The sequence below is a fragment of the Podarcis cretensis genome (genome assembly GCF_951804945.1).
Source record: "Podarcis cretensis genome assembly, chromosome: 11".
Taxonomy (NCBI): Eukaryota; Metazoa; Chordata; class Lepidosauria; order Squamata; family Lacertidae; genus Podarcis; species Podarcis cretensis.
Genome location: NC_137180.1, coordinates 16,390,602 through 16,407,220, shown reverse-complemented (window position 1 = coordinate 16,407,220; position 16,619 = coordinate 16,390,602). Strand labels below are relative to the sequence as shown.

Below are 16,619 nucleotides of genomic sequence, written 5' to 3'. Positions count from 1 at the left end.
GATGGGGCGTAGATGTACAATAATGTGGCGTGCTGGTTGTGCCTTTGGATGCTTATGCATGTCCTAGGGATGCTGGTGGCGCTGTGGTCTAAACCACTTAGCTTCTTGGGATTGCCAGTCAGAAGGTTGGTGGTTCGAATCCCCATGACAGGGAGAGCTCTCATTGCTCTGTTCCAGCTCCTGCCAACCTAGCAGTTCAAAAGCACACCAGTGCAAGTAGATAAATAGGTACCACTGCTGCGGGAAGGTAAACAGCATTTCCGTGTTCTCTGGTTTCCATCATGGTGCCCCGTTGCACTAGAAGTGATTTAGTCCTGCTGGCCACATGACCCGGAAACCTGTCTGTGGACGAACGCTGGCTCCCTCGGCCTGAAAGCAGGATGAGTGTTGCAACTGCATAGTCGCCTTTGATTGGACCTAACCATCCAGGGGTCCTTTACCTTTTTTTACCTTTACCTGCGTGTCCTAGGCATGTTCCCTGTCTTTGCATTTTTTACCTTAGTTGGAAGGATACGTGTGCAAGTACAGGTGTATGCACATAGAGTTCTCTACATCAAGTGTGGGCAACATTTTTCAGCCCCAAAGGCAACATTCTCTGGAGAGTAACATTCCAAGGGCCACTTTCCAGTGGGGAATGTTGGCGAGGCAGAAGCAAAGGTGGGAAAAGAAATGGATGTGACTCCTGCATTTGTACAGTATTGCAGCTATACAAAAGCCAGAGGGGTTTATAGACATGCTTTGACATGCATCCCTCCCATTTAGGCAAGCAGGTTGGAGTGATTATCACAGTTCAAGGACTCATTCCAGCTACGCAAAAGGACCCATGAAGGGTTTGGCCTGGGGAGAGGGTGCATAAACTGGAGGGCCAGAGGGAGAACCCTGGAAGGCCGTTTTTGGCTTATGGGCTCGAGATTCCCCACCATGAGGGTGAGAACACTGACCGGGATCTTAATCCCCGTGGAGGGAGCCCTGTGTGTGCATATATCTGTGTTTGGGTAGTCTTGCTTTGAACTTGCATAGCCACCCTTCTTTGGGAATGATGCTGAGCATTCTACACTGGCTCCCAGTACATTTCCGAGCACAATTCAAAGTATTGCTGCTGACCTTTAAAGCCCTAAACAGCTTCAGCACTGTACCTGAAGGAACGCCTCCACCTCCATCGTTCAGCCCAGACACTTAGGTCCAGCTCTGTAGGCCTTCTGGTGGTTCCCTCACTGCAAGAAGTAAAGTTACAGGGAACCAGGCAGAGGGTCTTCTCCGTAGTGGCACCCTCCCTGTGGAACACCCTCCTTTCCGATGTCAAGGAGATAAATAACTACACAACTTTTAGAAGAAATCTGAAGGCAGCCTTGTATCAGGAAGTTTTTTTATGTTTGATGTCTCACTGTGTTTTTATATTTTGTTGCTAAGTCACCCAGAGTGGCTAGGGCAACCCAGTCAGATGGGTGGGCTGTTATTATTATTATTATTATTATTATTATTATTATTATTATTATTATTCAGAGAACATGATGCCAGCTTGTGTGTGGCACAAAGAGAGCAGGGCTAGTCCACATATTCTTGCTTTCCCTTTCTTGTATTTAGTACCTGTGGTTGCTGCATAGCAAGCAGCCAAATATTCTGATGTAAAAGTTGTTTACTATTCCACTACCCTTATTGCACAAAAAGAAAGCTGTATGAAGAACAGCTTATGCCATTTCATACAGTTCTAGCTGTGAGGTGGCTTGCATATATTGTGGGGCTACAACCTGCATCAGCCTTAGCCAGCCTGGCCAAAAGCCAGAGATGATGGATGTTGTAGTACAACAACACCTGGAGGGTGCCAGGTTGACTACCTCTGTTCTAGTGGGTCTGTAATAGCCCAAACCCATTGTTGTTGTTTTCCAAACCAGTTTAGTGCCGTTCATTTTGTGGGCTGCTCTGTGAGTAGAATAATCACCATTCTAAGTGGATGAAAACTTTAAACCTGCTATTCTTGCAGCTGTCATATGATGTGCAGCTGTTTAGATGATAGCTGGGCTCTGCGGATCATGGAAACACACTCCCATTTATAAAGTCCTTTAGCACACTACTGGGATTTCAGCTTCTCCAAAGTGCTTTTGAGAACAGAGCACCATTTCAATATATGATTAGCAAAGAAAATATTAAAATTGCGCTAAAAAAGGTATATATGTGATCACAAAGGTAGACTGGTATGTGAATAAATTGTCATTGCTAATTACTTTTTTCTTTGGGGGGGGATTCTTATTTTGAAAGAGATCTGGAGTGGTCAGCCCAAAGAAGTTTTTACTGTCCTATAATTTCCTTTCCTAATGGAAATATGTGGTGTCTCTTTAACTGTACGGTTTATTTTCCAGGGATACTAATGGAAAATCTAAACCAGTAATTTCTTTGCTTTTCTGATATTGGGTGGATCCAGATAGCTGCCACATGCCACACTACGACGCCCTCAGGTGTCTGCCAAATCCCATGGGTTCCTGTCCACAGTTAGGAGAATGGTAGACTTTAACTAGTGTTTACAAATCCACTTCACGTTCTTGATTGCACTTTTGTTTGAAGCTGACCATGGTTAATATTAACAATGGTGCGAATGCAATGCTTTTCAAAAAAACGAATTTCAAAAAATGCAAACTCACCTTTAAGAGGGAGGCAAAGAGTGTGAAAGCCCACAGTTCACTCACAATATCTCAATCCTGCTTATGGGACTGGATATGTTATATCTGCACTAGGTTTCATTCAAATCCAAGAAAACTAAGAAATCCCTCAGTGAAAGAGATTAGTGAGAGTGTGCCAAGCTAGTATCCTTGAATAAAAACCACCCCCCACCCATTACCTTTTTGTTGATTATTATGCAAGAGTGTGCCATCTCATTTCAGATCCTGTCCTCTTTTATGCAACTATCTACCACTGCCAGATTTGTTAAAGAATTTTTTTTTTTTTTACTACTGCAACTATTTCTCATAATCTCAAACAATGCTATCTTTCCACCAGTTATAGTGGGATAGTCAGTAGTTTGTCTCTAACTAAGTTTTACTCATAGTAGATTCATTGAAATTAATGGACCCAGGTGACACATCTATTAATTTTCAATAGGTCTACTCTGAGTAGAACTAACATTGGATTCTACCCAATACCTTTTATAAGGTGAAGGACCCCTGAATGGTTAAGTCCAGATGAATTCGACTATGGGGTGTGGCGCTCATCTCCTCTTTCAGGCTGAGGGAGCTGGCGTTTGTCCGCAGACTTTTCCAGGTCATGTGGCCCGCATGACTAAACCACTTCTGGCGCAATTAAACACTGATGGAAGGTAGAGCACACAGAAACGCCATTTTCCTTTCCACTGCATCAATACCTATTTATCTATTTGTGCTGGTATGCTTTCTAATTGTTAGGTTGGCAGGAGCTCAGAGCTCCCAATAAGTATCAGCATTTACCTTGACATGTCATTTCTACTGTGACACTCACTTATGTAATCTTCCATCTGGGGGCCTTGAAAAGTGGTCACTGGGTATCTTTTTAAAAATGTTCTTTATAAACAATATAACTGACATATGAAACTTTCAACCCCTTTATAGTTTGTGTTGTCAGTGTTGTTCATCCAGTTATGAGGAATCCTTGAGACCTTTATATTAATTTATCATTTAGAAATGTATTTCTGCATACTGTAGATAGAGTTAAATCTTCTACATTTTTTTTTGCTAATATAAACACTTTAGCAATGCTAATCAGTTGTACTGATTTTCTGTTTTGATTTTCCTTAATAATTAAGCAAAAGAACTAGGATGCAATCAAGTTGTACACTAGGGGGTTCATGCAAATAGTTGAGTCTTCTTTTTTACATTAATCTTTTTTGTTAGAGGCATTCAGTAGGAAATTTATTGACATTTTAAGAAAAGGAAATACAATTTACCTGCATAATCTGCTTTGATAAGGGAAATCACTGCTTCATTGGAAATTAAACTGCAACTGCACAACTTTTCATTCCTGGTTAATATAGCTCATTGACTACCACAGTATTAATGCTACTTAAGGAGCTTTCAAATCTTGACATGCATAGAACAAAGGGCTTGTGTAGCTGAGAAGTGCAGAAACCCATGAATGCAATTTAGCTCAGCCCAGTCTTATGCTGGTTTTTCCTCTGATAATGGAAGCAAATCTAGAATGGATATTGCTGCTTACAGGATATTTGCAGCTCGACAGCAGAATGTTTGCTTTGAATGCAGAAGATCCCCATTTCAGTACCTGGCATCTCTAGATAGGAATTTTGTCTGTCTAAAATCCCAGAGAGCTGCTGTTAGTCAGTGTTGACAGTACTGAGCTAGATGGACCAGTGGTGTGGCTTGTTTTAAGGTGGCTTTCTATGTTCCTAGGCAGCAGTCTTGCTTGCTGTGCCTACACTGGTGTCTTGTGCAATAAACACAAACTTTTAAGAGCAGAGTCACATCCCATGCACAAGCAAATATTTACCAGTGATCTATGGCTTGTTGGAAACAAATGCGTCTTAAAGGCCATTCACTGTCATTGTTTTAGTACCTCTCCCCCTACTCTTCGAGTTCTGTTGATTATGTCCCTAGAAGCAGAATTAGAGCAGTGAAGGAAACCCATTTATAAATAGTCAGTGGAAAGTTGATTGAGGCTGCAGCCCTGTATTTACAAACCCTCCAAGCGTCCCTATTTTCCAGGGATGTCCCTGAATTTAGAGAAGCTGTCCCGGTTTCTGATTTGACCCTTTTCCTCAGGATGTCCCTAATTTCATTGGAGAAATGTTGAGGGTATGGTAGGATGTCCCTATTTTCATCAGAGAAATGTTTCAGGATATGGAATTATCCGACCCTTGAGCCATCTAAAAGCAGCCCTGTATAGGGAAGTTTTTTAATGTTTAATGTTTTATTATGTTTTTCTATATATTGGAAGCCTCCCAGAGTGGCTGGTGCAACCCAGTCAGATGGGCCGGATATAAATAGTAAAATTATTATTATGGAATAGGACGTACCTATTTTTTTCAGATAAATGTTGGAGGGTATGTACACAGCTCAGGACTGCAATACCTCAAGGACCGCCTTTCTCCATATGAACCTACCTGGACCCTGAGAACATCTTCTGAGGCCCTTCTTTGTGTGCCTCTCCATGATAAGTCCAGAGGGTGGCAATGTATCTTTTCTTCAGTGGTTCTCCATTTGTGGAATGCTCTCCCCAGGGAGAATCTGCTGGCATCTTCATTATACACCTTTAGGTGCCAAGCGAAAACGTTCCTCTTTAACCAGGCCTTTGGCTGATTGACATCCAATGCCCTTTTAAAATGTGTTGTGGAAGGGGGGATAATTGGGTTGTTTTTGTTTTTGTTTTTGTTATGTATTTTGTGTTTTTATAGTGTGATTTTATGTTGTGAACAGCCCTGAGACCTGTGGGTATAGGGCAGTATACAAATTAAATTAATTATTAATAGTAATTATGCTCACTAGCTGGAAGTAAGCGCCACTTAACTCAGTGGGACCTACTTTTGAGTAGGCGTGCTATGACTGCACTGCATATTAAATAAACAAAAGTGACCTGTGTGATCTAGTCTGTTGCATCCGAGAACTGCATCCCCTACCTTGCTGAAGAAGATATTAAAATGCAATTCTCAACTCCTTCATGTCACTGGAAGTATGAGTTCTTCTCCACTTATACAATGATACACCTGTGCCAAGTTTATTGTGCTTTCCACCATTCAGACACCAGTTCTTATTTTCATATATCCACTCCTATAGTCCCATCTGAAACAGGTTGCTTCATCCTCCATCAATGCAAAGTTGGACTTGGTTGTAACAAGTTCCTAACAGTAATACTAGCAATTGTTTTCTTTTTTCACACAGGGCTATTCTGTGAAAAAGATGGTTCTTTATTTGGACTGGTTTGTTCACTTCCCTCTCATACTTTTGTACCACTGGGTGACCACAACTTTATCCCTAAATCTTGAGGATCCAAATGTCTGTAGCCATTGGGAGAGGTAACATTTAAGAGCTATTTTGCTTGTAGTTTATGTCCATGTTTATGTTTATTTAAAGTGCATACTGCATGTATGAAAACGGATCTGTGCTCTATATCCCAAAGCAGCTATATAGAAAAAATGCATCACTGAGCCACACACACACACACACACACACACACACACATTCTACTTTAAAATATATCCATGCCTGGAATGGGAAATAAAAACCATAACAGTGGTACCTTGGATTACAAACACTTTGGGTTACAAATTCCACTAACCCGGAAGTAGTACCTTGGGTTGAAAACTTTGCCCCAGGGTGAGAATGGAAATCACACACTGGCAACGCTGTGGCAGCAGGAGGCCCCATTAGCGAAAGCATGCCTCAGGTTAAGAACGGTTTCGGGTTAAGAACGGACCTCCGGAACGAATTAAGTTCGTAACCCAAGGTACCACTGTATAAATACCAGACACACTATAAATGGATACCTTTAATCCAATTAACTCTGTGGGAGAATGTGCATATTCAAATTAGCCCTATTGGAAGCCATCCAGGTGTAATTATGAAGCTTTTAAAATCTACCTTAAAACTTGTTGGTTTAATTATTTTCACATGGGAGGAAAATACAGCTATAATTTCAGTGCAGTGTGTCTTCCACCGGCAGCTCTGTGCATGCTAAGGGATGTGTTCACAGATCTGTCTCCTTTGCTTAAATGAATGAAGGAATTACATATACAGGAGGAGCATATCCACTGGAGTTCTCATGCATACAAAGAGTTGAAGGGCTGTGGGTGCACATTTAGCACCATACCAAGCTTGCAAAAGCAAATTCAGATGCTGTTTTTACTCATTTTGTAGCCTTTAATTTTTTGTGTCTTTTCATGTAAACATCTGAAGCATTGATTGCATGTTGTTGGATCCAGTGTTAGTTGTGCTTAGAGTAGACCTACTGAAATCAATGGGATTTACCGTAGGTTTGCCTAAACTTAAGTCTCATAGATTTCAAAAGGTCTTCTCTAAGCATAACAAAGTCTGAATCTTGCCCCTAAAACTAGTAGAAACCATCATTTGTTTGACTGGTGATTATTTCTAAATATAGTATTCTTTCATTCTTCTTCCAATATTCAGGGGTGTGGCAAGAGGGAAGAACATATAAACCACTATCTGGAAAGTTACCATACCACTAGCAGTTGCACTGGGATAGATGGTAGTCAACAAATTACTTGTTGCTGCTTGAATCTTTGGCAATCCTATAGGATAATTCCAACTAAATTGTGAATGTAGGGGAAAGGAATGAGATACTAGCCTCTAAGTGAATTAAGAATGAGCAGAACACCAGGCTTACGCAGCACACCGGTGTGTACAGTCCTATGAAACTCACTGGGACTTATTTTATAGTAGGTTAGCATAGGAGCATGAGACACCTTAGTGAAATTACACTTTTTTCTTTGGAAGTGATAAACAGAAACAGCTGGCCTGTGTAATTCATGTAGGTGTTCACCAAGGAACCTTTATACTGTATTTATACGGTTTACCTTTATACCTATATACCTTTAGGGACGCAGGTGGCGCTGTGGGTTAAAGCCTCAGCGCCTAGGGCTTGCCGATCGAAAGGTCGGCGGTTCAAATCCCTGCGGCGGGGTGCGCTCCCGCTGCTCGGTCCCAGCGCCTGCCAACCTAGCAGTTCGAAAGCACCTCCGGGTGCAAGTAGATAAATAGGGACCGCTTACCAGCGGGAAGGTAAACGGCGTTTCCGTGTGCGGCTCTGGCTCGCCAGAGCAGCGATGTCACGCTGGCCACGTGACCCGGAAGTGTCTCCGGACAGCGCTGGCCCCTGGCCTCTTAAGTGAGATGGGCGCACAACCCCAGAGTCTGTCAAGACTGGCCCGTACGGGCAGGGGTACCTTTACCTTTACCTTTACTTACCTTTATACTGTTACTGTATTTAGACTTTTCATATATATTTTTGAGGGGTATTCATTCACTTACTTTTTAAAAAACAAAACAAGTTTATTCACATGAGCTCCACATACTGAATCTGCTATAGATTTGGAATTAAGGAAGCAGGATTTCAATTCTCACGTATTCAAATCTAAGTGTCGAGATTGCTTTTCTAGGTGCAAATCACATTTCCCCACATTTTGTGGTCATCATTTTCACAGTAAGAATATTTGTATGGATCATCCAACTGTAGCACCACATCTGCTATATTAATGGAAATTTTATTAAAATGTTAACTATCAACAATAGTGCAGAAAAGCATTCTGGTTCACAATCCATTTCTAATGTTTGCTGTGTTGCCCTCCTTTATCTGTGGGACACCTCTGAACACAAATGGTAGAAGGTGGAAGAAAACATTGCCTTAAAAAGTGGAAAACTCCTTTAGTAGATGCTGGCTGAAAACAGGCACTTACTTTCTGGGCTGCGACAAAACATTAGATGAATATATGCATTCAGGTCTGCACCAAAGAAAAAAGTTTGCCGCTCATCATAGTTTACAATACTTTTCTGCGATCAAAGATGTAACTATAGTAAGCAGATAGTATTTGATGTAGAACAACTTAAAGACTAATTGATTTGTTTTGTCTGAAACATGGTGAGTGTTCACTTGCACAGATAATATCTCTGAAATGTTAGTAAACCTATATATTTGTTTCCTTCATAATTATACTTTATTTCACAACAATTGTTCTAGTAGTGTACATACTTAATATTTTTGTTTTGTTTCTGTGCAGCTATTCTGTTACAGTCCAAGAATCCTATCCACACCCTTTCGATCAAATTTACTATACCAGCTGCACAGACATTCTGAACTGGTTTAAATGCACACGACACAGGTGATTCGCTTATAAACAATAAACTATGTTCTTATATTGCTTTGCTAGAATAATCCTTTGTAGGTGATTAATGATTGTTTCACGTTAAAAAGAGTCTAGAATAATTTATATCAAGCACAAATGAGATCGTATGAGTGCAACCATAGTTTGCATGCCGGCATGTGTGTGCTTCTGGGTATAAGTTATCCATAGTAAGACTATGAGGTGGATAATCCTCTCAAGTGATCACTGTATGTTACAAAGGATTATTGGGCTGTGGAAGATTGTGTGAGGCACTAGTGTGAAAATATGTTCCCTTTCTTTAGAGAATTACAGAGAGACTTGTAATGTTGATGCAGTGACTTACTCAGTTTTTACTATCTGAAAATAGGAATTGATCAAGCAGTTCTGTAGCACGCCTGCCATATATTTTGATGGATCTTGTTATACGGGATATAACCATAGAAGGTGGTCATTTTCAATGCTTCTTGAACAGTAGAGAAATGAGGCCACTTCAGATTTTATGCTTGTACTGATGGTGCCATGAGCCACTGCAATAACGTATGCTGTGACTCTGGCATGTGTTTTTCTCATGGTGGCCCCAGTTCCCTGGAATTCTCACTTCATTTTCTGCTAAGCCTCCCCAAATTACTGTATTTTATATCTGTTCTTAATAATGATAGGATTAATGGTTTTTCTTTCTTTCTCTACACCACTCAGGTATTCCTTGAATGTAGAGCAGTCACTAAATTCTGAAATAAATAAATTCCTCTTTGAGTTCAGCTTCATTAAATCAGTGGGTATAAGTACACAAATTCTGCTGTTTTAACCCTGTGCTGGACACTCAAATCTATCCCCCTAAGGGGTAGCGAATGTGGTATTCTCCAGATGATGTTGGATTGCAGCTTTCATCATCCTAAACCTTTGGCCATGATGATGGAGTCTTGTGGGAGATGGAGTCCAACAACATATGGAGGGTATTGACTACCTCTGGGATAGATTGGCTATGTCTGATCAATCCAGTTTCCCACATATGAAGTATGCATTGCAGGCTTGAGTTCTAATAATTATTCAGCTTGTTTATGTTTGTATCTGAAAGTCTTAGGATATTTTTTGAAATAGTTGAAGAGTCCAATATAGAATTAGTGGAAGGAATACTTAATTAACAAAGGAAAAGGAGGGTTGATTTATAGGTCAGCAATATCCCTAATTATCCATAGTTGGTTATATTCAAGTACTTGTTAACAAATTTTGCTTTCATGTGTTTTAATAGAATCAGTTACCGTACTGCCTATAGGCATGGAGAAAAAACTATGTACAGGCGGAAATCTCAGTGTTGCCCTGGATTTTATGAAAGCAGAGAAATGTGTATCCGTAAGTAAACAGATTTTTGCTACTATCACATTAGAATTTGCTTAAGTAATCAAGATTTCAGTTCTATGTGTGCAACTCTTGGAGAAGTGTATTAGTGTTTCCCGTGACTATCTGATCTCTGAGAACAGGAGTCCAGAGGCTCTTAGTTTGTTTCCAAGCCCAATTCAATACACTCACATTAGTGTTCAAAGTCATTAAACGACTTATGCCCCAAATATCTGGGGGGGAACACCACCTTCCCTACATATACTCTCAGGGTACACATCAGCAGAGGGAGGTAAAAAAGGTAAAGGACCCCTGGACGGTTAGGTCCAGTCAAAGGCAACTATGGGGTGCGGCGCTTCTCTCGCTTTCAGGCTGAGGGAGCCGGCGTTGGTCCACAGACAGCTTTCTGGGTCATGTGGCCAGCATGACTGAACTGCTTCTGGAGCAATGGGACACCGTGACAGAAACCAGAGCGCATGAAAACGCTGTTTCCCTTCCCACCGCAGCAGTACCTATTTATCTACTTGCACTGGCATGCATTCGAACTGCTAGGTTGGCAGGAGCTGAGACACAGCAACGGGAGCTCACCCCGTTGCGGGAATTCCAACTGCCGACCTGCTGATCGGCAAGCCCAAGAGGCTCAGTTGTTTAGACTACAGTGCCACCTGTGTCCCATCTTGAGGGAGCCATCTTGGTAGCTCCACTGCTCTAATAAGTTCAGTGTTTGTGTGGTTTGGGAGAGGGCATTTTCTGTGGCAGCTACTAGATGGCGGAATTCCCTTCCCACATAGCTATGCCTGGCATCTTCATTGTAAAATTTCCATTGTATTTTAAAGCTGTACCACTTTGCCCTGGCATTCGATACCTGAGATATACTTCTTCAGGACCCACCCTATTACTATGATTATAATTTGTTTTAAACTGTTTTTAAAATTTGATTTCAAATTGTTGAACCTGCCTTGCGACTGTAAGATAAAGGGCAGGTAAGAAATAGAATAGATAGTAGTTGCAGTACTGATATTTGTGTGGTTCTGCTAAATGCCCTCAGCCTCCATCATTGCTTTCCAATTGTTTCTTGTAAATGACAATCTTTACCCTTCTCACTTTACTGCCCCACAAGGTCAGCTGGCAATTCCAAATATTTATTTTTCAAATGATTCCAGTAATGGCCAGATAATAAGAAGTTGGCTTTCAGTAGTTGCACATTAACATCTGGTAAGCAGGTTGACCTCTGTCTTAGCAGAATAGTCTATATCTTTCACACAGATAACCTCTTCAGACAGACTTTTCCATGTCTGAGAGCACCAGTGCACACAAAGTAATGTGATTTGCATGTTTGGAGTTGCCTCTAACATGTAAGAGAAAATGAAGCTCATGTGTGAACCCTGATGGAGCTTTGGAAAGAGAAGCGTTTTGTTGTCAAAAAATTTTATTTTTCATGTCCAATATCTTCTTTGGTTTAAGGGCTAATGTAGTGTATCATTGCAGTACAGGCACTAATATCTGAAAAGAATAATAACTTTGCAGAGCTGAAAAGTATGTGTTAATTAGGGATTCAATTACAACTGCTAATACCTAATAGAATTCAGATAAAATGTATTGTTTGGATTATATACTGGATGACAGCAGTTGTTTGAACTCAGGTAGCAAAGGAAGTATCACAGAGCACTTAATCGTCAGTGCTTCCCATCTTTGAAAGTAATTCTAGAATACATTTAGTTTGGTATACTTTTTTTAAAGCTAGTAGTCATATAAATGTTCAGTTCTAAAGAGGCTTGCTACAATTAAGTCTTTATTATAGGATTGTAGCCAACATTTTTTTAAAAAAAGATTCTCAGCACATAGTTGAGATTCTTAAGTGAAAACAGAAAAGGAGACAGAAAAACAGGTCTAACATTATTGTGTTGGAGTTATCATTATGCTTTCATATAGCTGTAGGGTCATTTCTTTATGGAGCCCAAAAAGCATTGTGCCTGATGGAGTGACACCAATTGGTTACTGCTACATTAATCCAAACTTCAGTCCATAGTAGACCTTCCTGTGCAGGTGTCTTAGGGGCTTGCACGTCTGTTTGTCTTGACTTCAACAAGAAGATTTGATAGTAATTGAAAAGGCTGTATTTTAATTCACCCTCTGAATTCCTTTTCGTTGTAAGTGCCAATGCTGATGGATGCATAACTCTTCGACCGACAGCTCCAGTTGGCAGTTGTAAGTTCCTGTCTAGCATCTCTGGTGCCAGGATTAGAAGAGCCACTGATTATTTCTTCAGCTGTCAGTCAGCCAGGAAGATCCTTGTGTGCAAGATTAAAAGTGGAAAGTGGCTTTCTCAGGCAAAAGGGAACAAAAATGTGGTCTCTTCCTGCAGAGGAAGGGATGGAGATGAATGTCTGAGATTCCATGAACATTGGCCTTGAGAGTGACATGACAATAAAGGGATTATTCTCAAGGTCCATCCTCCCTGATGCTTCCATCAGCTTGCCATTTCAAAAAATAAAACAAAACTCACTTTATTTCCTGGGTGTACATGGAACTTTTGTTGCTGGCCTCTGGCTTGTCTTTCTGTCCTGCTCCCTGGGATGGACTGAGATGACTCCAAATGTTGTCATCTCACTGCACATACTTGATTTGGATAATGAGCTTCCCTGGGGAATAAACTTTCTCCAGCTGTATGTGCCCATGTGCACTGATAGTAGCAAAAGAAGCAGAAAACATCTAGAATGAACACATAGATAATAACATTTATTATTTGTTTCCTTTTTTCTAGTGCCAACTTTTCATGTTGGTCTTGTAAATAAAAAAAGAGTGGTTTATTTTGTTTTCACTGGCAATAGTTGGTATTGAAGAAAATTGCAACTTCTTGTGGATGTTTCAAATGATTATATTTGGCTCAAATATCCTTTCAACTAGAAACTAACCAAAGGGTGACTAGTTGAAGCCACTGCCCGACTACTGCTGCCTTTTATTCTTCTTATACAGTGGTACCTTGGTTCTCATACTTAATCCGTTCCAGAAGTCTGTTCCAAAACCAAAGCGTTCCAAAACCAAGGCGTGCATTCCCAAAGAAAGTAATGCAAAATGGATTAATCCGTTCCAGATTTTTAAAAACAACCCCTAAAATAGCAATTTAACATGAACTTTACTATCTAACGAGACCATTGATCCATAAAATGAAAGCAAGAATAATTGTAAAGGTAAAGGTACCCCTGACTGTTAGGTCCAGTCACGGATGACTCGGGTTGTGTGGTCATCTCGCTCTATAGGCCGAGGGAGCTGGCGTTTGTCCGCAGACAGCTTCCGGGTCATGTGGCCAGCATGACTAAGCTGCTTCTGGCGAACCAGAGCAGTGCATGGAAATGCCGTGTACTGTACTATAAAATAAATAAGACAGTATTGTAGATGATAAAAATTAAAAATATTTTTTTCTTACCTGCACTGATGATAGTCATGGTTTGGATGGGGGGCTTTTATCAATTTCCTCAGTCACATAGTCAATCAGTAGCTGAACTGGGTTCCACACAGTCACAAAAACAAATTAACTGAAAAAGCCTCAAAAACAAAAAAACCCAACAAAATAAATAGCAAAAACAAAAGCGCCAAACTTAATCCGTTCCGGAAGTCTGTTTGACTTCTGAAATGTTCGAAAACCAAGGCGCAGCTTCTGATTGGTGCAGGCACCCCGGAAACAATAGCCAACAACCGCATCGGATCTTCAACTTCTGAAAAACATTTGAAAACTGGAACACTTCAGGGTTTTCGGAGTTTGGGAACCAAGGCGTTTGAGAACCAAGGCATTTGAGAACCAAGGTACCACTGTAATTCACTCAGTATTCTATAGGAGATACCAGTTCCACACTTTCCGCCTCTCATATAGGCTCCCTTAAGTAGGTATTAGGATTTTGGTTTTCTGTTCAAATGACAAACTAACCAGCATAACCCAGTAGTATCAGCAAAACAGAAACATTCTGTCTATACAAATGTAAGTCTAAAGCCATTGTTACCTGCAGAAGAAAATATAATTTGCAAATAAATTAATTTATGCACACTTTTAGCATTAAGGAATTGATATTATTGACATGTTCTCCTTTGAGAAGGGAATACTTTGTAACATCTGTATCTGACAGATGTTTATAGGTGGACGGGCTTTAGAGCACCATACTAACGGTCTCAGGTTCTATCCCCAATGCCTTCAAGAAATTGCAGAATGCACAAAAAATATACATTTCCTACAAAAGAGACACAAAACTTTTTATTCCATTCCTATTCTAAAGCTACCCAATAGCAGCAATAGAAAGAAACCTCTTCCCGAGTTCCTGAAGACACAACACTTGCCCAACACTAGATATTTTTCTATAGATTTACAAAAATGATCGGACGCAGAAAAAAGCAGATTCTGGTTTCCGGTCAAGAGTTGCAATAATAATGTTTATAACATTGTTCTGTGTCTAGCAGTAATTTTCCAGTCTCTTTGAGAAAACCACTTTATTATGTTATTACAGGCAGTTAGATAATGCAGGTCAGGCTAGCCTCCTGATGCTGCAGCTCCTTGTATTCCTAATAGAAAACTGGACTTTAAGGCTGCAGTCCTCTAACCACACACCTGGGAGTAAGCCCCACTGAATGTATTAAGATTTACCTTTGGGTAATTGTGTAGTATTGCATTGTAAGGTACTTTGTACTTCAACATTTTCCTGCATCTGCTCTTAAAATTTCTTGGCAAGCCATGATACAAACACATCCCCTTATACCTTCCTAAAACTCTGCAAGTCTTTGAACTCAGTCCAAACGTAAATATTCTTACAGCTGCTTCTAGTGTGTGACATATCTCCCTAGCAGCTGTGCTATTATTTTTTTAATGTTTCCTAGCATATGAAGACCAAAATTTAATCTTGTTTTAATCAAAACTCTTCAAAATGCCATGGCCTTAGAAGCATGCTTAATATGCAGATTGGCACCATTTTACAAAAAATGTCATGGAATGCTATGGTAGGAAGCAAGAGGGAAAGGACAACAGAGAAGACAACACGAAGAGGGGATAATGACCCAGGGAAAAGGGAGGGTTGTATCTGCTGTTTCTCACATATTTTGTCCAAAGTTCATGTCAGTTTTTAGGTACTTCAGTGGATCGGGACGCGGGTGGTGCTGTGGGTTAAATCACAGAGCCTAGGACTTGCCGATCAGAAGGTCGCCGGTTCAAATCCCTGCGACAGGGTGAGCTCCCGTTGCTCGGTCCCAGCTCCTGCCAACCTAGCAGTTCGAAAGCACTCCGGCGGGAAGGTAAACAGCGTTTCCATGCGCTGTTCTGGTTTGCCACATGATCCGGAAGCTGTATGCTGGCTCCCTCGGCTAATAAAGCAACATGAGTGCCGCAACCCCAGAGTCAGTCACCTAATGGTCAGGGGTCCCTTTACCTTTACCTTTATTTGGTGGATAATTGCCCTTTTAACACCTTATACAGGGTAAAGTGTTGAGAGTAGGGACTGCCACATTATCTGCAATGCTGATTGTGACTTTAGAACCAGGGATTAATTGTAGAGACCCATAGTAAGGATGTTCAACAGTTAGGGAAAATGTTGAATGCACCTGCCCTGTAGGAAAATCTGATAGCAGTCAATGCCACCCTTTTCATTCTTTACACCACTGGAATTTTTGTTTTCAATGTTGTAAGAGAAGCTGGTGTTTGTGTGTGTGTGTGTGTGTGTGTGTGTGTGTATATATATATATATATATATATATATATAGTATATATATTTTCTCTTCTCTTGCGTTTACCTCTGAATGCAGTAGCCACAGACTATCATATTCACTGATGATCATGACTGCAAAAATATGAGACTTACTGGTATATCAAAATTAAGAAAAGACCAATAAATGGTTGCCAAATAAATGGTGTATATCAGTTGCGTATGTGACACACAAAAGAGAGATAAAACAAGAGAGCAGGAACAGAAGGGGAAGGTAATTATGATGCAGCTTAATCACCTCTCCACTGGAGAAGATGAATGCCTCTAGAGATGGCAGGGGGGCTCTCCTGTGGCAGAGGCCTGAATGGATAAAAGCCCAGAAATAGGGCATTGTGGGAGTAAGGGGCCAGAGGCTATGAATCTGTGGAATTTAGAAGCCATGTGGATCACCCAATGGAGCTGGCACAGCAAAGATGGACAAAAAACCCTGTCCTTATTTTTCATCCATACCAGCAGAAGTCAGATGTGGGTGTGACTCCCCAATTCTCCTCCTCCCTGACCTGGTTATGATTGCTCTATCAAGCACCTTTCCTGCACACAGTTGCTAATGTAGAGTCACTAAAGGACAAGAGCTGCTTTTTCCTATCTGGATAGATATATAAAGTTGAAGCAGCCATGGTGAAATTCCTTCCAAAATACTGAAACTAGAGAGGACAATCCAAGGATATTAAACACCCAGCAAATGTGGGGAAGTTATTAAAAACTTTAAATATGCTAAATAAGTCTTTGTT

The 16,619-nt window shown here is 40.7% G+C and overlaps 1 protein-coding gene across 2 annotated transcripts in view; it reads left to right on the top strand.

Moving 5' to 3' along the window:
- MEGF10 (multiple EGF like domains 10) overlaps positions 1 to 16,619 on the top strand; it is a 118,949-nt gene that overhangs the window by 24,491 nt on the left and 77,839 nt on the right. For both annotated transcript variants that reach the window (XM_079995344.1, XM_079995343.1), the window contains exons 2-4: positions 5,856 to 5,989; positions 8,708 to 8,809; positions 10,062 to 10,162. In XM_079995344.1, the coding sequence (XP_079851470.1) occupies positions 5,874 to 5,989; positions 8,708 to 8,809; positions 10,062 to 10,162 (319 nt within the window). In that variant the 5' untranslated portion in view covers positions 5,856 to 5,873. The remainder of the gene's footprint in view (positions 1 to 5,855; positions 5,990 to 8,707; positions 8,810 to 10,061; positions 10,163 to 16,619) is intronic.